General features: G+C 32.8%; 1 protein-coding gene across 1 annotated transcript in view; it reads right to left on the bottom strand.

Moving 5' to 3' along the window:
• Nucleotides 1-21,858, bottom strand: part of MALRD1 (MAM and LDL receptor class A domain containing 1) — a 477,766-nt gene that overhangs the window by 302,798 nt on the left and 153,110 nt on the right. Inside the window, 1 exon segment of the mRNA XM_039877626.1 lies at nt 1,683-1,839. Within this exon segment, the coding sequence (XP_039733560.1) occupies nt 1,683-1,839 (157 nt within the window).

Genomic DNA, 21,858 nt, shown 5'->3' with positions numbered 1-21,858 from the left:
TCCTTGCAAATATGCTAACCATAGACTTCTTTCTAAATAAATTAATGGTATTTGACAGGGGGAGAGTCCTTATCTATGGTTGTTTTAGGGGGATAGCCCTGGTCTAATATTGCTCATGGTAAACAATTCTGAAATTCTGGGATTTATTTTTCATACATGGCTTCCTGGAAAATGTTATGTAAGCTTTGAAACTGAGTATTACTGAAGATGCTTCAAAACTGAACTGTCTTCTTCTATGTAAATAATGCATCTATACATAATACTTACAAATCTTATACATTATATAAGGCATTTCCAATAAGGAGAGACAAGACCTAACTAAGACGTGCTTCAGATTCCAGGACCTCTCTCTGTTTTGCCTGTATAACTTAGTCTTAGAAACCTGGACAGGATCCCATGGAGAAACAGCTAATTCCAAGGATGGAATGGGATAAAAATGAGTCTAGAATTTTGGCTAGAAAGAAAGGAAATACTCAGAGACTAATGGGCCTGTCAAAGAAACAGAAGTCCACTTAAAGGTTCTCTTATGACCATATCTGGAACAATTTAAAAACCAATAAATAATAAAAGAGATTATAACAAATTGAATACAATAGGACTCATGAATCCACACTGATATAGATCAACGAATGGATAAAAATGGATCAATAAGTGGAGAGAAAATTATAAGGTGTTTTTCCAATAGAAAATCAATCTACAAATATAGACAGATTAATAGAGTTAGAAAATCATAATTAGGTAATCATCACAGTAAAATTAATTCCAGCAAAAAATACTAAAAGATGCAAAAACCAGTGAGTAATTTGAGTTGAGATCAGGATTTTACATACTCTTAAAATATCTCTTCATGCAAATTTATTGACAAAGGGAACAAAAGTACTGAGACCAATCAACATGTACTAACCAATGAGATGTGATAAAAATGCAATATCAGTGATATTACAGAAAAAATAGAAGCTTAACACTGAACAAATCCAAATTGAGGGACATTCTACAAATAACTGAATTACAATCTTTTAAAATATTAATATTGTAAAAGTCAAGGAAAGATTAAGGAATTATTCTAGTTTAAAAGACACTAGGGAAGAAATAACAAGTGGGCGTGATATGTGATCATGGATTGAACTGAAACTTTCCTATGAAGGATGCTACTGGGAGAAAAATAGGATCTCTGAGTGAAGGACATGTTGAAGTTACTTGTGACATTCTCACAACTTTCTGTGAGTTCGAAACTATTTATTTATTTATTTATCCAAAAAACAAACAAACAAAAACAAAAACAAAAAAAGAAAACCAGATTTGGAAAAGACTACTGGAGAATGTAGCACCAATATCAAAAAGCAATGCACATTCAAGTATCGCCAAAGTCATTTGATAATGCTATTCTCAGAACATTGATACTGAAACCTCCATGAAATAGTTCAAGTGTAAAACCATACAAAACAGAGGTGTAACCTCAGGATAAAGATAATAATCGTAAGTTGAATAGTTGAAAAAAAGTCCTACTAGCCACTCAGGTTCAACTCTGCTAAAGCATTTTTCTAATGCTACCATTTTGAAACTAGTGAAGTGTTGATAACTGTTCATTTTCACTGATTAGCAGATTATATTTTATAACACTAAATTATACCCTATGAATTTCTAGAGAGGTAATTCAGAAAATGCAATGCTCTAAGCAGTACCTGTAGGGAACAAACTGTGGCACCATTCACGTGAGTCCAGAACACCGGAGTACATTTTGGTCCCTTGCGTGAAATTACAGGTGTGAGGATATCAGCCATGTCACCAGATTTCCCATTTGAGCTATCAACATACAGGTACAAGCCATCCGTGGTACTTCTGAGGAAAAGATGATGTGTTTATAAGATTTTTAAAAAATCATAAAATATAATATAGTTTGTCCTTGGTCATATTCATCATTCTATAATTTTTTCTAAAAGCATAACGATGTGTTATATTTTATAGCATAATGATGTCTCATAACCTTCAGCAGGAATAATTCTACTATTTTGATTTTGAATCCATGTATCAATTGGGACAATGACTACAAATGATGATAAAGGCTGAAATTACCAGGTCTAATCTGTAGTAATTTGGTTGATTTTATTTTTACAATGATATTGCCAATACTCTGATCATCTTTGTAGAGCTCATTTTCATGTGCGTGAAATGAGACCCCGAAGCACTGAACAGCTTTGGAAGAGGCATAAAAAGAAGAAACATATATAAATAATTAAAGCAAAAAAATAAAACCAGAAAGGAAACTGGCTTGGAGTTCATTTCATAGGTCTAAAAGGCTTTAATGCTCAAATTTATTCTCTCTGTTAATTTAGGTCAGTTTTACTTAAACATATTTTAATAAGGTGGTAGATAATTTTTAAAGTGTGTCTTTTCTTTCCTAGCTATAAATAAAAGAGGAAAAATAATAATGAACGCAATTAAATATCAATGTAATCTTGCCATACAGGACAGAGTTTATGCCCCCACTGTAATTACCAATTCAAAAAAGAGATAATAAAACATTAAAGACATGCTAGGTAACACACAGCTTTTTGAAGTATTAAATAAGGAAGTAATTCCTCCAGTTTGGGCATTTTGGCACTTCTGCTTTGATTAATTAGATTTCTTACTACTTTGTCATCTAAATGTGATGCTAGGTGATACAGAGTTTAAACTTGCTACTTAGTAAAACCCTTTTTATCTTGAAAGTTTTATAATTTTTGGTCGAAGAAATGTGAATCATTAATAGCATACATGGAGAGAAAGACAGAAGTATTCATTCAATCACCACATATTTACCGAGTCAAGCCTTCCCACTTGCCTATCCAAGGCACTGGGATTACGACTGAGCAAACTATAAACAGGGTTCGGCCTCTGGCCTCATCATTTACTAAGTGGGCGATTGTAGTCAGGGTATTTTACTTCTCTGAACATATTAATTTCCTCATTTATAAAATGGGATACTCCCATGTATGGCAGTAATAGGAATAAAAAATGAAATAAGTGGAACATCTAACACAGTCAGTATCGGACATATTTTGTATATTTAACAAACGGTAGTTGTGCTTTGTGGTTATGTTTATGTCATTAGTTGCTCCTAATGGAATAAAGAGTTTAGTGTCCTGCATACCACAGAGGATATGAATTAAGAGCACTTTTTAAGAGGCAGGATTATTAACTTATTGGAATTATATCTCAATGAGTGCTTCCAGCTCTGTGCCTTGTGTGCTTAACATTCCAGGACTCTAGGGACATAGAACAAAGATGAACACATGAATGATTCATTGATTTATAGATACAATGAAATCCAGTACAATTTGAATATTTTTCCCAGAAATTGACAAACTGATTCTAACTTCATATAGAAATCTCAAGGGCTAAGAACAATCAATTTTATCATAAAGGAGAACGAAGTTGGAGAATTTATTCTATCAGATTTCAAGATTCATTACAAAGGCAGATCAAGACAGAGTAGCATTGGAGTAAAGTCAGATAAATAGGCCAGAGAAATGGACAAAATAGTCCTGAAACAAATCCATACATATTTGTACATGTGATTTATGAAAAGTTTGGCTCTTCAGAACAATAAAAGAAAAGACAATCTTTTCAATGTGGACTAAATAAATTAGGTAGCGATGTGGAGAAATAAGAAAAATGCACCTCTATTTCACAGCATTCAAAATAAATGCCAGATAGATTGTACCAAGAATGTGGAAGGTAAGACAATGAAGCTCGTCTAAGATATCATAGCAATATCTTTCTAATGTGGGAATGAGAATGTTTTCTTTTTTAAAACAATATATAAATATTACTAACCATAGGGGGAGACAATGAAAAATGGTACTGTATTCAAATTAAGGGTTTCTGCTTATTAAAGATACCAATATGAAGATCAAAAAGCCAACTGGTGAATGGAAAAAAATATGCATACCACATTTAACGAATGTAATACTTATCGACTGCCTACCATATACCATGCACTATGCCACGTGTTCAACAGTATATGTATGTGTTGTTATACATAATATTATGTAACTACATACATATAAGCAAGAACTAGATGAAATATCCACGAAATGTTAAAATGTTTATATCTGTGTTTGGGGGCCATGTATATATTATTTCCCATACAGTGCATGCTTCATAGTAGACTCAAAAAATACTTGATAAATAAACGACTGAGTTTAAAATCGGTATAGCGCATGCGGAATAAAAAGATGAAGGGAATGACAGAACTGTGGACTCAGATGAAATTATACACGAAAAGCTGATAATGTGCTCCAGGTTGGATAAAAAATAAAAATTAGAAGAGACAGAACAAAGCTAACAGATCTGGAGACCATAGGGAAATTAAGTGACTATGAGTCATAATTCTGGCAATAATAAAAACATCTACTCTGTGGTTAAACTGGAGGTTCCTATATTAGTTTCCCAATACAGGGGGGAAAAAGTAATTTTTAACTTTTCAATCCTCTATAATTCGAGAAAATTCAGTCACGAGGATAAATATAATATAAATTATTGAAATAATTCTTTATAATTACATGTCCCTGAGATAGCCCCTCACCTGAAAGAAAAAGAAAAAAGGAAGACATGTTGGGAGATAAATTTGAAAATTTCAAACAAGAAAACTGAATGTGTGTGTTTATATCACACTGTGAACAGAGTTACTGGTGTAGCAGTATATCTTATATGCATTAACTCGGGGCACATGATGTATATACGATTCCTAATGGAAAAATGAAGAATTACACAAGCACTTGCCCGTGTTTGGGATAAAATTATTCAAGCATGCACTTGCAAAGGAAATCGACTCCCTTCCCAGAATGAGCACAGTAGTAACGATCACACCTCGCTGTGCTGTCACCTGTAAAACATCAGCATCTCTCTACCAGCCTCCAAACTGTCTTTTCTCATACAGGGCAGGAAGTAGGATGTCTTATAGAAACATATCTTTTCTAATAAAACATAGCACAAACCACACAGTAGTAAAGGTTTTAAGAGAGCAGTGTTATATACCCAGGTGTTGCAAAATTAAAGATCCCAGGTAATGATGTACAAATCATTAAAAAAAAAATCATTATAAAAAGAGATCTGATTTATAGTCCACGCTATTTTAAAGTGAGTCTCCTAGGTCTTATAGGATAATCACCTTGTAAAATCTTACCATTACACAGATCAAGCAATTAAAATATTAACTCCTCCCTCCCCTTTATTTGAGAATCTCCTGGGTACTTATCCTAATTAAAATTAGTAAGAAAAAGAATACTTTTACAATGAAAAGTTAAAATATGTTTGCGTTAGGAAAACTGACCTTTGATCTTCTAAATATACTGCAAAAACAACATATTCTCCAGGCTTACTCTTTGGGTTGAGACACACCTTTTGATTCACTATGGTACTGTAGGCTGTTTTAACGTAACTGATGGGATGTGATCAGTCGTCATGAACTTTATTGGCTTTGCGAGGACCAGAAATACTAAGTGTTCTCTAGTACAGTTCTAATGGTTTCCAGTCTCGCCCTAGCATCTACAGTGAACCGTCTGTGCTGTGTGGAAGGGCTCCCCACCCCACCCACCAACTCTACTGTGTATGGTAAACAAAGTTTCTGACCCAGCACCTGCTGGAGCGGGCTCCTTAAACAAGCTGGGCCAAACAGAGTTCTTGTGTGGGGTCTTTAGAATATAAATTAAAGGAAAGGAACACTCCTTGAGAGGCAAATCTCCTTACAAGTTGACTCCCCAACTTGTAACCAGCTCTGTTTGACTCTAAAACTCCATACACGCCCTCGACACTATGCTGTAGTAGCATTGCAGAAGAGATAGAAAAAAAGATTCAATTTGACCTTATTGATCCTTTCTAAAATACACATCTGTTTCTCCCACTTTGCTGAGAAATCTTTAATACATCTTTGCTGACTCAAAGTGAGATTCTTGAGCTATAATATATGTTATTGGACGACAAGTAGATAAGAAGTTTCAGTAAAATATACATCAATTCACTACACACACTATCCAGATCTGCTGACATCGTGTTTTTCATAGCAAGGCTTTCTTGATAAGGGAAACAATAACTTAATTTGCATTCGATTGCAAGCTTTTTATCTCATCATGCATTTGTAATTAAAAATCTACAGACTGGCATTTCATACTGCATCGGAGTATAACAAGTTGGAGAACGTTTTCTATAAAGGCAGTACAGTAAATATTTTAGGCTTCGTGGGCCATACAGTCTCTGTTACAACTATTCAACTCTGTCTTTGTAGCATGAAAGCATCCATGGACTGCTGAAATGAATGGTTATAGCTGTATTCCAATAAAACCATATTTACAAAAACAGGCAGCAGGTCAGAATTGGCCCATGGGCCATAGCTGGCTCACCACTGTCCCATGGGTAAAGCCTCCATTTATCAGGAACAGAATAATAACTTTCTAAAACTTTCTGGCTTCAACTTTCATATATTACTGAACTCAGACACCTAAATTTATACCCGTTGTATATGTGTTCATGCATCTACTTGATACGTCATAGATTTTCTTTGTCTCTCTTGTACTGGTCTTTCTTCTGGGCACACTTATAATTTCTGTTCTTAGTCTTTCCTCTATATGCTTTCCTTTATGCTCTACAATGCATCTTAAATATATTCTTATTTCCAAGCCTTCTTAGATTCCTAGACTCAAAATTCTTTGATTCAAAGTTACTTCCAAACCTAAGAATTCCATAGCATTTTACACATAATTTTAAAAATGCATGTTTCATATTATATTATAAATCACTGGATATGAAGCTATATGTCCCACTAGATTATAAACACCTCAAGGCACATATTTTAACTAATTCATTATAGTATCTAGAAGACCACGTAAAGTGGCTTAAACTCAACTGGTACTCAATAAATATTCCCTGAATCTGTTGCTAAATAAAAGTGGTAGAGAATTCTTGTTTTTCTACACCAAAACTCTCCTTCACAAATGCAAGGCATCTCAATTTTGAAAAAGGACTTACGATTTTAGTAGAGTGTTTTTGGATTTCTCTTTCCTAGTCTTATGAAATAAAAATGAGGTAATAAACATTTGTTAAAATTTTATATAACCACCTGGGGGTTTTACCAGCTCAAAATTCAATAAACAAAGGTATCAAAGCCAACTATTTTAATTAGGAGCTCCAATAGCTCTTGTTTCAATATTGCATGTGATTCACTGGAGGCAAGTAGAAACATATTAAAAAAATAACAACTGATAAATTTAAAAGTCTAAGAAATTACATAATGCACTTATATTTATTTATCTTTTAATTCCAAAACAGAAATTAAAAGATAAATAAATCTTCGAATTTATTTTCTTTGTAAAAGAAAGTATATTTTCTTTGTAAAATAGATTTTAGGCCAAAGAAATAGTAGCTTCTGAAATGTATAACGTAAAATAATAGAGTTTTTGTGACTGGTCTTTAAATTAGTAAGCCTTTAAAATATGAAGCATTAAGTAATAGTTTGTCATTTGACACAACAAACCTGAGAAGGTAGGATTATAACCTTTACTACTTCATAGATGGGATAACTAAGATTAAGTAATTTATCAGAAGTAATTCCCTTGGTAAGTATTGAAGCTGAGACTGGACTTAGATCTATCTCCTCACATTTTATATTCTAAACTCGTCCTCTCAGTGTGAACCAGCAGCATCACCTAGGAACTTTAAAAGCAAATTCTTGGCCTCTATCTCAAACCTACTGAATAAAACTCTGAGGAAGGGCTCAGCAATCAGTTTAGTAAATTCTCCAGCTTATTCTGGTGCACACTAAATTTTGAGACATTGCCCAAAACCACTTAGGGTAACGGTTTAAATAGTATTTACAATACCAAGATGCTAAATCAAAATGCTAACCCAAAAGAAACACCTAGAAAAATAAACATTCAAGCTTCATTTTTTTTCTCTTCAAAATGAAAACTCTGGGGAAAATAAGTATAAGATTAAAAAAATTGTTAACATTCGTTTTTAAAACAACTCATTTTCTATTACATAGTGTGTGGAAAATAGACCCAATGTTCCAACAAAAAAAGAAAGAAAAAGCTAGTTAGGAAGGGTATGGGTTGAAATTCTTAGTCAAATATATTTGAGAAACACAACGTAGAACTCCAGGGGTACAACTTACACACATACACATACACACACACACACACACACACACACACACACACACACACACACATAGATATAAATAGTTCTTCAGAAGTTGTGTAACCAATTCTCCATTATACTCTTTTAAAACTCACACATCCCTAACGTATTTGCCCCATCCCAAAATATATAAAACATGGTAAGCTCTCAATAAATATTTGTCAAGTGAGTGAACAACAACAAAAAATGACCTGTTTTTGAGAATCACTAGAAAAATACATTCTAATTAAAAAATTTTGACTTGGCTTTCAAAACCAATTAGAAAAATTTTAATTTTTGAGGATTTAAAAATAATTTTAAAAATTAAAAAATACTTCATATTTATAAGTGACTCATTAATGCAAGAATTTATTTTTGTTTCAGACAAAACAGATTTTAAAGCAAAAAAAAATATTAGGGACAAAGGGTATTACAAAATTGATAAAGAGGTCAGTAGTCCAAGAAGACATAGCAATCCTTAATATATATGAGCCTAATGACAGTGTCAAAGTATGTGAGCCAAAAAACTAATAGAATTGCAAAGAGAAATAGATGAATTCCCTATCAAATTTAGAGACTTCTATCAGAAATGACCACATACAGCTGGCAAAAGATCAGTAAGGGCATAGCTGAACCCAACAACGTGATTAATCAATTGCATGTAATTGAGATCCACAGACAACTTCATCAAACAACAGCAGAATACACATTTTTCTCAAGCTTACAACACATATTCACATAGAACAAGGACTAGTAAACAAAATATACAAACAATTCTTAAAATTCAACAATAAGAAGTCAAATAACCCCATTAAGAAATGGGCCAAAGTCATGAGCAGACACCAAAGAATATATACAGACAGCAAATCTGCATATGGGAATGCAAATTAAAACAAGATACCACTACACATCTATTAGAATGGTCAAAATCCAGAACACTAACAACAGCAAATGCTGGGGAGGATGTGGAGTGATAGGAAGTCTCATTCATTACTGGTGGTTATGCAAAATGGTAAGAGCCACTCTGGAAGACATTTTGGTGGTTTCTTAGAAAACTAAACATACTCTTACCATATAGTCCATCAATCATGTTCCTTGGTATTTACCCAAAGGAGCTGAAAACTTGCATCCACACGAAACATGCACGTGGGTGTTCATAGCAGCTTTATTCATAATTGCAAAGACTTGGAAGCAACCAATATGTCCTTCCGTGGGTGAATGAATAAATATAAACTGTGGTACATCCAGACAATGGAATATTATTTAGAGTTAAAAAGAAATGAGCTATCAAATTCATTGAAAGACATGGAGAAACCTTAAATGCAAATGAGCTTTTTCTTAACTGAGTAAGTACATTTTTCAACCACACGTAACTTGATCAACTAGACCAGCAGAAGGCACAGAACTTTAAAGATTTGAAGTTTCAGAAAACAAAGTCTGAAACTAACAGAGATAAAGAAAGAAGAGATTCCTAGAAAAAAAAAGAAATGCAGAGAAGATGAGCTCCCTCCCGGCCCAAACCCTTGACTGAATACCAAATTGCACAAAAAAGAAACAGTAGAAAGCCTCTAGAACAGTACAGAGAGATCAGTAGCTTCATACTGCACAGTGGATAAAGTTTACAGTTTGAATCCAGGCAAATTTATTCCTTACTAGAACAAGAAACAAAAATCATGAGATGACCATGACAGAATCCAGTCACAAAAACCTCTTATGAGCAATATCCAATTTTCAAACAAAACTGCTAGCACGCAGAACAAGTGTAGTTTGAACATTATGAAGTAAAAAATGAACAACCGATACTCACTCCAAGTGGGTCAAAATGTTGGATGTATCCAAAAAAAGATGTTATAACGCCCATCACAGATATATTTAAAGAATTAAAGAAAAAAATTCCAACAAATTAAAGAACATTATACATACATTATGGTATCAATGCAAGTATAGATAATCTGAAGAGTAAAATGGGAACTCTAAAATAGTAACCAAATAAAAATTCAGGGCTGAAAATTACAATAATTAATATTAAAAAAAATGCTTCATGAGCTCAACAACAGATTGGATAGAGCTAAAAAGAAATCATTGCACGTGAAAATAAATCGGTAGAAATTATCAACCTGAAAAACATAAAGATAAAAGATTAACAAAAATTAATACCACCTTGAAATACAATATGAAATAATCTAATATCAATAGTTAGAATCCCACAAGAAGAGAAGGAAGGAAAAATATTTGAAAAAATAGTTGTCTATAAGAGCACTTTAAATACAAAGACAAATGCAGACTAAAAATAAATAACTGGACGAGAAATATTGGCAACCTCTAAATATGAGAAAGTTAATGTGATTATATGAATATCATATGTAGTAGATTTAAAGACAGAAGGTATTACTAAGAACAAAGATGAAAACTTTATAATTATAAAAATTTGAATACATCGGGAACATATGAAATATAAATATGTATGCTATTAATATAGTTTTAAAATACATGAACTCAAAAGAAAGGACAATTCTATAATCATTGTTTCAGACATTAACAAACTTTCTCAGTAACTGCTATAACAAGTACATATTAAAGTTAGTAAGAAAATACAAAATCTAAATTAAGGATCAACCATCTTAATTAGGATTTGTAGAACACTATATAAAAATTCATAATACGCATTATTCTGAGTGGCACATGGAACATTTGCCAACATATGTTGGGCTGTTAAATTTTGGTCTTTTGAAGTCTGAATAGATTTCAAAAGACCAAAATTTAACAAAAAGTTGTCTTAGGACACTTTAAGAAATTAACAAAAAATAAAACTTTTAGGGGAAAAAAACCTAGAAATGCGGAAACTGAATAACTCATTTCTAAAATAGCAATGGGTAAAACACAAAAATCACATAGAAAATTACATAATATTTTGAACTGAAGAATAATGACAATAAAATGCATCAAAGTTCGTTGACTGAAACCAAAGTAGTACTTTAAAAGAAATTTGTTTCATTAAATGCTTTTACAGAAAAAAAGGTGACATCAGCACAATGGTGAAATAGGAAGTTCTAGCACTTGATGCCTCATGTAGACCCCAAAACAAAGCAAAAAATTGACAAAAAGAAACTTTAATTAGAGTTCTGAAAAATATTCAAAGGTCTACAGCCACCAAACCAATGCCCAGTCAAGAAAAATCCATATTCAAAATACTAAAAAATTATGTAGCATTTTTGTTTATGCTTGCCCACATTCTAACCTACCTGAAAGGCTTTCCTCTGTATCCCCTAACTCAGATGTCAGGCTAGGAAAAATGATAGAATGAATCTGAGGCAGGGAGAAACAGCTGGCACTGACTAGGAAAGCTATAGAGACTAAGACCTGCAGATGCCTGGGACAAAAGATTTACAGGTAGAGACATGCAGGAGGTCATCTAAAAGCCCAAGGAGGTGCTGGGCTAGGATCTTTAAGAAATTAAGACATTTAAAAGCCTCCGTGTATATGGTGCAATCAAAAACCACCACACAGCCCCAGGCCTGATGCATGCCCAGAAAAGAACTGAGGAAGTTCCTTAAGCTGTCTCCTTGGGCAGATCCCAAGACTCAGAATATGCCCAGCTAACTAGCAGAGGACTTCCCTGACACAAAGCCATTCTGCAAAGACTAGAAAAGGTATCTGTTTTTTCCAAATGCTAATTAAAAGAAATTCACAAAGCATACAAAAATGCAGGAAAAGGGACTACAAGAGAATATGCCAACAAACTGAATAGCCTAGATGAACTAGGCAACCAACCAAGATTGATTCATGATGAACTAGAAAGTCTGAACAGACAAAGCTAGTAAGGAGATGAATCAGTAATCAAAAACCTCTCTAAAACAAAAAGCTCGGGACCAGATTTTGCTGGTTAATTTTATCAAACATTTCGAGAGAAAGAAGAACTAATATCAATCTTTCTCGAACTCAAAATACTGAAGAGGAGAGAAAATTTTCTAAATCACTCTATGAGGCCAATATTATCCTGATAATAAAGAGAGACAAACACAAAGCTAAAAACAAAACAAAACAAAACTGCAGACCAATATCCCTGATGAATACAGATGCAAAAATCTTCATCGAAATAGCAGAATCAAGCAGAATGCAGCAGCGAAACAAAACAAAACAAAACAAATAAAAACAGTTATACACCATGACCAAGTGGGATTTATTTCTAGAATGCAAGAATGGTTTAACACACAAAAATCAATCTGTGTAACCCACCATGTTAACAGAATGAAGGAAAATAGCCACATTGATCATATCAATTGATGCGAAAAAAAGCATTTAATAAAGTTCAACAAACTTTCATGATAAAAATATTCAATGAACTAGGAATAGAAGGAAATAGAAGGAATAGAAGGAAATTTCATAACATGATAAAGGCCACATACGAAGAGCCCACGGTTAATTAACATCATACTCAATGGTGAAAGACTGAAAGCTTTTCCTCTAAGATGAGAAACAAGACAACAAGCAAGGATGATTGCTTTGACCACTGCTATTTAACATTAGTGGAAGTACTTAATCAGAGGAATTAGGCAAGAAAAGTAATAAAATTAGGCAAGAAAAGGAAAAAAGGCATCCAATTTGGAAAGAAAGTAATAAAATTATCTGTTTGCAGAAAACATGATCTTATATGTAGGAAATTCTAAAGATTTTACACACACTCATACATGCACACACACCTCACTCACACCCTCTTAGAACTAATACATAAGTGTGGATAGTTGCAGGATACAAAATCAACAGGCAAAAATCAGTCACGATATCACTAATATGTGGAATATAAACCTAAAAGCAACAAATGAGCAGGACAATCAAACAGAGACTCATGGACATGGACTATAGACTAGTGGTAACCAGAGGACAATAGACTAGTGGATAGTAGTGGGGTGTGAGGAGGGAGGGGGGGGGGAGAATGGTGGAAGAGGGTCAATGTCTCAAGATGTGGTAGGGGGAGGGTGATGTGGATAAAGGGGATCAAATATATGGTAGCTGAAGGAAACTAGACTTTGGGTGGTAAACACACAATAGAATATACAGATGTCAAATGATAATGTACACCTGAAAATTATATAATTATATTAACCAATGTTACCCCAATAAACTTAATTAAAAAAAAATCAGTTGTGTTTTAACATTAACAATGAACAATCCAGAAAAGGAAATTAAGAAAACAATTCCATTTACAATCACATCAAAAAGAATAAAATAGGAATAAACTTAACCAAGGAGGTAAAACACTGAAAACTATAAAATATTGCTGAGTTTAAAGAAGATAAATTAATGAAAACACATCGCCTTTCACTTATTACAGTAAAGATATTACTACTACCTAAAACAATCTATAGAGTCAATATAATCCCTATGAAAATTTTAATAATGTTTTTATAAAAATAATAAATTCATCCTAAAATTTATATGGAATATAAAGAGACTCTAAATAGCCAAAACAATCTTGAAAATGAATAGTAATCAAAACAGTGCAATACTGGCATAAAGACATAAAGACCAATGGAATAGAATAGATAGTCCAGGAACAAACTCTTTCATACATGGTCAAATGATTTTCAACAAGGGTACCAAGACTAGTCAATGGCTCAAGGACAGTCTTTTCAATAAACAGTCTTTGGAAATTTGAATGTCTATTTGCAAAATAATGAAACTGGACCTTTACCTACATCATATACAAATATTTATTAACTTGAATTAATTTGAAGCCATAAATGTAAGAGCTATAAAATTTACAAATGAAAACCAAGAGGATAAAGTCTCACATACTGAGTTTGCAATATCCTGTATGTGACACCAAAAGGAAACAATAAGAACAGGTAAATCAAAGCGCATCAAAAGTAAAGCTTTTGTGCATCAATGGACACTGTCAACAGAGTGAAAAGTCAACCCAAAGAATCTCAGAAAATATTTGGAAATTATACTCTGACAAGAGATTAATATCCAGAATATATAAAGAACTCCTACAACTCAACAACAACCACCAAAACAAAAATTCAAAGTGGGTGAAGGACTTGATTAGACATGCAAATTACCAATGAGTACATAAAAAGATGGTCAAAGTCACCATCTTTAGGGAAATGCAAATCAAAACCACAATGTGATATCGCTTCACATCCATTAGGATGGCTATTATAACACAAAACAAAAACAAAACAAAAAAGGTGTTGTCGAGGATGTGGAGAAAAGGAATACTTGTTATATATGTAAAATTTTGTTAATACATTTTATCACAATAAAAAAAATTCAAAGAAGACTTAATAGGACACAAATTCAATTTATTACATTTTTGAAAAAAGTATTAGTTTTATTCACATTAATATTTACTATCCTGCAATACTTTGCTTATTTCTCTTACCATAATTATGTACAGAAAAAAGACATCTTAACAGCATATTCATAAACATATCCTCAAAACCCTTCTAATTCTTTTAGTGTATCTTATCATCTTCTATAGGTTCCACAACACAAAAAAGGTCAAGGCTCCTTTCCTATTTATTAGCTAGGAAATTTAGTTATAGAAATATCAGAACTGAAAGTCAAAGGAGAAATGAGAGTGAGCAGAAGTTTATCACTCTGTCTTAAAAGAGTAATTAATATCTACAATGGAGAGACAACTTCTTAGAGATGCCTTCCTTTGAAAAGAAATTTTGTTTATTCTGTACAATCTAAAATCAGCTTTGAGACTGCTAGTGTAGAGGGTGAAAGAAATATACAAGTAGTCTATATAAACGGATAATTGGCTTGTCAGATGTAAATGACAATCCCAAGTATGCAAATGAATCAAGGTTTTCCAGTTAGATTCTTATTCCTTCAATATTATCAGGATCCGAAAAAAAAAAATTGAGAAGGTGTCCTATGGTCAAAATTTAAATGATTCTTGTCTTTTAATATTTATATCTGGAAATATTTTCCAGATGCTAAAGGCTATGCTGCCTTGAGATTTTAAACACAAATGCTTTAGCACCATTTTTTTTTCAAACCTACTCTGTACTGAACTAGAGATTCAATTAGTAATAGAGCACAAGTAACAGCTACGATGCGTAAAACTATCTTCTGTGTTATACTCAGGAAGCCATCTACATTTATACATTTGTTAAGAGAGGAGCTGGTTCTAGTTCTTAAACACCTCAAATCGTATGTACATGAAGAGATTCAGGCTGTGCCATTTCTTCCCTGTGCTTTGCTGCCAGAGTTCAATATCAGTATTGTAAGCCTTGTGTACTTTGTTAAGGATGATCATGAATTATTATTCTTTGACCTTTACATTACTCTACAGCCTTGCTCATCAGCGATTGCCATTATGTTATTTATAGCATCGCTGGTCTGTGATGGAAAAGCCAATCTAAATTCTGAATAACTAAAAGATGTAGATCATGTTAGAAATATATTTTAAAATGTAAACAAATACCACTACAGTGTTTTGTGGCTGATTGTCTGTTTTTCTAATAATAGGAGTACAGAATGTCAGAACTGGAATCTATACGAAGGCATTTCTAGTAATAAAATGGAAATGGTACTAATGACATCAATTAAGTACTGTTAAAGGGGAAATCTTTTTTGATTTGAACATAAACAGTGAAAGGCTCTGGTCCAGGATAATTTAGCAGATTTTTCCATTTCATAAAAAGCTTATTATGTCCTTTGATTTTTACACTAGGCTTTGAAATAGGTCAATTCTATTGCCTGGAACTATTGAGTGTTCATATTTATGTGTTTTAGAAATTTTACTGATTAAAAAATTAAATTACTAAATTTAATAATTTAATTTAAACATAATTTAATAAGTCAATAATTTAAAAAATCTACATCTCCTAATTAACTCACTAAAAGCTTCCCTAGAATATTATTTTAAGTTCATGATATCCTAGACAACAGTATGATTGTGTTTGCTTGGAAACATTGTGTTTAATTTAAAAGAGACTGAAAAATAATCCCTGGAAAGAAATTTAGATCTCTGCTTTAAAGAGAATATGAAAAAATTTAGTTTTAAACCTAGTGATTTCCCCAAAGAAATTTTTCTCTTTTTTACATGAAACTTTATAAATCTCATGTAAACTATATCCAAAGTTAAAGTAATATCTATGCATGAGTTAAGAATATATGAAGAAATAATCCATAAAAGCATTAAAATTCTATCTATAGAAGCTTAGAAAAGAGAACTAATTTTATCCTCAAAATTGTATTATTGTCACCAGTCTCCTTTGGCTTTGCCTTTAGTTTCTCTTTATCTTTTAAGAACTCTTCTCCTTAGGTCCAAGTATTAAATATTTCAACTTTGTTATCTTTTCATCATTCACGGTCTCTCTCTTTTCTCAACATCACCTGGCATGAGGCTAGCATTACGCTAAATGTTGACTAAAATAGTCAAAATAGGCAGCACTCTTTCCCTGGAAGTGCTGACAGCATCCTGAAGCAGTTAGACAAGTAAATTAATACTGATGTATCCTGGGACATGTACTATAAGACAGACAAGACCCAGAGAAGAACTATTTCGATTAGACAAGAGAAAGGGATCAGAGAACGTTTTCCGGAAGAGTTAAAATTCAACTAAGTTTGAAAGGATGGTTAGGAGACTGTTGAATGAAATAGAGTCACATTTGGAGAATAAAAGGATTTTCTGGATGAATGTGAGTGTGAGTTAATGAAGAGGCCAAAATAAGGATCCTAAGCCAGGCAATAAAAATCTTAAAGATGAATGTGTTGAGTAACTTTATTGTGGTAATCATTTCGTAATATGTACATATATAGAATCACTACTTTGTACACCTTAAACTTATACAATGTTATATATCAATTATTTCTCAATAAATCTGGGGGAAAAGAAAAGATCTTAAGACTAAGTTAAGGAGATGAAGGATAACTACTTCTGGTATCTGTAAGGTGTACTAAACTAAAAAATTCAAAAATAAAATTGGTCATCTTCTATTTCCACAGAAGGTTCCTAATTGGACTTCTACCAGATTTCCAAGTTAAAAACTAATGGTTCGCAAGTTAAAAACTAATGGTTCTCTTTATATGCTCTTTTTTTCACCTTGCTTTTCCAATTAATCATCCATATGTATTTACATACTACAAGTATCACACTGTTGATCCTTTCCAGTGAACTTTTTCATTTTAACTATTGAGCTTTTCAACTCCAGAATTTCTCTTTGGTTCTTTTTAATAATTCTTATATTATTGACATTTCATATTTGATAAGGTATCTTCATATTACTTTCCTTTAATTCTTTAGACATGGTTTCCCTTAGTTCCTTTGGACATATTTATAATAGCTAATTTAAGTCTTTGTCTAGTAAGTCCAATGTCTGGGCTTCCTAAGGGAAAGTTTCTTTTGACTGCTTCTTGAGTATGAGCCATACTGTGTGTGTGTTTCTTAAATTTGGGAAATCATCTCTCTTCCCCTAGAGGTTGTTGTTGCTTCCAACGCTGTCATTTTTGTTGGTATTATAAGCAACACTAAGGACTAAATTTCTACAATCTATTCATTGGTCTGTGCAGCCACTGTAAACTTGTCAAGCTAGTTTTGTGGCCATCTGATGACTAAATAGAAATTTCTCTAAATACAAAGAACCAATACAGTCCTCAGCCTTTGCTGAGAGGCTTGTGTATGTTTTGTGGCATGTTTACAAGCTCCAGGAGGTAGTTTATTTGCCTTTGCCTTCACTTCCTGTTTGTACATGCCCTTCCCAGGAATTTTCGAGGTATGCATATGTATGGTCTTCTAGAGTCCCAGGAATATTGCAAATCATTTAAAAGCCCCGTATAGACCTCATTCCACAGGTTTCTTTTTTGAGTGTTTTGATCGGACTCTTGTGTGCCACAATGGTGTCAGGTAACTTAAAATAATTGCAGCTGATTATTATCAATAACTTCTTTGAGAATAAGGCTGTTCACATAGCTCTGAGTCAGGTCAAATAAGGACAAACTCTGAGAATAAATTTTTTCAGTGATCTGCCAGTTAGCTAATGATATAATTACCTGGGGATTGAGCTTTAGGGAAGATCTAAACCTTCTCTGCCCCTCCAATGTCTACTAAATTGCTGGTTTTCATAGCAACAGAAACCGCAAGGCTGTTGGTTTTCAAGTCAGTTGTGGCTATGAATAGATTAGGATGGGCATATGACAGGTATGAAAGAAACCATATTTTTTGTAACATTCTTGGATCTTTGCAAGCTTTTATTTAATTTCCAGAGTTTTGAAAAAATTTGATAATTTTTGCCTGTTTTTATGAAGAAGCAGATTTCCAGAGGTATTTACCATGCCATTCTGGAAGTACCCACTACCCTGCTTTTTATGCTTTTTGTGTATTTAAATTAATATAGTATTTATATATAAAGACCATAAACATTATTATTTTATGTAGTCAATGGTCATTTATTAATTCATATGTTTATCTTTCAGCTTTTCATTCATTAATTCATTTCCTTATTTCCATCTAGTATTATTTTCCATTTATTCCCTTTATTATTCCTTTTAGTGTGAGTCTGCTGGTGACAAAGTCTCTTAATTTATCTGCAAACGTATTTATTGTGTCTTCATTTTTGAAGAATGTTTTACTGAGTATGGAATTCTAGGTTTACCTTGTTTTGTTTTGTTTTGTTTTGTTTTTACATATTGTGACTAGCAATAGATAGGGCATTTGAGACTCTGCATGATACCTTCCAGAGAGTATAAATGTTTACTTTTGGCAGGCAAAATGCCCAGCAGTAAATCACCTTAATTCAAGTATGGAATGAGCTGATAGGAGCTGGGCTCTCTAAGGAAAAGCCAAACGCTTTGTACTTCTTAATCTCTCGGTCACCTGATGCTTCCCGGCATCTCAGCCTCTCTGCCAAGATATTGTGTACTATTCTTTCCCTTTTCTAGTCTTGCTACACTAAAAGAAGATACGCTTGAGATTCTATAGTCATATTCTTCTTACAACTGAGTGACTGTATTACCCCTTTGGCACCAATGATCCAATGGTCACTGAGAATACAGTCTGTTGATGACTTACATTACTCAGTAAAGGGAATGTTCCCCTCCGCTATCATTTTTCTTTCTTGTATTATCTGTTATCTCTTACATAAGGGATCTTCATTTCTGTTTCTGAGACCACCACTCCTCCAGTCACCATGCAACTGGATCTGGGAATCAAACATTTCCCTGCCAACCACCTGCTCTGAGTTATTGTTTTTAGATAATATAACTGATTTTTATAATTTTGCCATGATAGGTATAACCACCACTTTATCTTTGGTGAAATTGATTCTTATAGATCTTTAAAGCCAGCTCAAAAATTACTTTACTCATAATTTTCTTTTCCTTTGTATACTATCAAGCCTTCCTCCTCTGTGCCCAAATAACACTGTTCCTTCATTTTGGTCCTTATATTCTGTTTTAAACAATAGGTTTCATTTAAATTAGGTTATTTTAAAAATTTATCTCATTTATATTCTTAAATTTTAAAATCCTTGCTTTCCCTTCTGTTACTTGCTTAAAATATTTTCTTATAATAGGTATGCAAAAATATCTCTTAAATTGCATTTTAACATGTCTTCGAAAGTAAAGTTTCTTAGGGAATATAAATGATCTTATGAATATAGTGTATACATTTATGAAGCTATGTATATATGTACTCACCACAGTCTTATAAAAATTTGTCTCTATATAGAGACAATTCTAAAAATTAGCAATGATTCAGTTTATAAAACCTACAATCTGAATCCAAATCTTATTATCCCAGAAATAAAATATCTAAATATTTTTAATTGCCTGAAGGAAATATCATATACTTTATATATACTATATATGCTTTCTCTTCTAATCTTATGATTGTAAAAATTTAAGAATACTTTTTAATTATTTTATACTGAATAATGAGGAAAATGGAATTACTCATAAAAATGGAAACAATTATAATCATAAATTAGCCTGATTAAAACAGTTCTCAGAACTAGTATATTTCTAATGAGGTCATTTATACTGCTTGTACTTTCTTAATTTAATTCGCATTATTTTTTAAATCTCACCGTGTTCTCAAAATATAATGTTATTTATGAAAATATATGATATAGTATAACATCATAAACTAAGAGAGATGTATGCGTGTGTGTGTGTGTGTGTGTGTGAGTGTGTGTGTGCACAAAAGAAAGTGAGCTGAGACACTAAATGGGGCCATGGATAAAACTAGATCACAAAATACATTCTGTAAGTTTCACAGAATCACTAACGTTAGATTAAAATTTTGATTCTAAGCTTTCTATAAGCCAATATGAAGAGAGAAGCATAAACAGTAATATATTTCAGACCCCAAGAAAATACAAAACCAAACTAATTTTTCAGAAAAATTATGTCATGTGCCTATAACAGACTAGAAACTAATTTCTCACACATATCTTCATAAGGAAAAGAAGGTACAATTTAACTAACGATTTTATTTCTTCAGACACATTTTTGCTGTATATAATGAAAGACTTCCAAAGGGCTATTTTATTTAGCAAATACTGGTATATATCAATTTAACAAATCAACACATGAGTAACCAATAAGATAATTAACTGCATCCTTTATAAACCAATCCTAATTTATCATGACATCATAATGCTGGGGCTTTGCAAATATCAGTAGCTAGGTCTTTATATCGAGCATAAGTTTAAAGCCAATTCTTGTTAATACTTAAATCTTGAAAAAAATCAATAAAAGCTCCAAATAATCTTAAATTATTCATGAAATATTTGTTCACAAGATGATGAAGACCACAATATTTATATTTATTGAAAAAATCATGCCAAAGCCTGCTGATCCCTCACATAAAACACCCAACTAGGAAAGTCGGTTTCTCAATTTGCCAACTAACAAACTGTAAAGCATTTCAGAAACAAACATATAAACAAACAAACAAAAACTCTAGAAATTTAAAAGAACTATAATTCTAGGAGAGGAAATAGTTATCTTTAGGGGGAAATGGTATAAAAAAAATAGTCGTCATGTGAACACATACCCAAGAAGTTGAGAAAGGTACAAAAGTTATGAAAGTTATAAGCCTATTTTTCAGAGCCATGTCTATATGAGAATCAGGGCAAAAAGTAGTGCCCAGAGCTTGTGTTGTTGGGTTATCTGCATAAGGCCTGGATTTCAGCATCTTTTAACAGTGTCTCCAGGTAACTCCAACATGCTGCCAACTTTAAGAACCAGATTTTGTCTAAACAAATGGGTTGTCTAAGTGTGGTTCCTAGACCTGCAGCATCAGCATCACTAGGGAATTTGTTAAAAATGTAAATTCTTAGGGTCTCCTCCAGACATACTCAATCAGAAATTCTGGAGCAAACCAAGATTTCTCTGTTTTAACAAGATCTCCAGGTAATTACGTTGCATGTTTGAGAACCACTGGACTAAAACAGTCCTCAGCAAAGCGGAATGAGATTGTCTTGATTGGCTTACATCAACAAAATCTAGATTCTGAACATTAAGAAAGAAGGCAGGCGAGAATGGTTTTGGGCATTGAACATTATCGTTTTCTTTCCCAGTTGCCATCACTAACACTTCCCCTATCTTCTCTTCCTTTTTCTTCAGAATTATTTCTAGAGTACCAGTTTTTTTGTCTCTCCATCTTCTATGGCACAAAACTGTAACTGAGTCATGATGAATCTTTCAAATGCTTGGCATTTAAACAAGAGGGATTCACACAAAGAT

Source organism: Pteropus medius, unplaced genomic scaffold, assembly GCF_902729225.1.
Source record: "Pteropus medius unplaced genomic scaffold, Ma_sr-lr_union100, whole genome shotgun sequence".
NCBI lineage: Eukaryota > Metazoa > Chordata > Mammalia > Chiroptera > Pteropodidae > Pteropus > Pteropus medius.
Note: the sequence above shows the minus strand (reverse complement) of the source record. Positions and strands in the feature narration are given on the sequence as shown.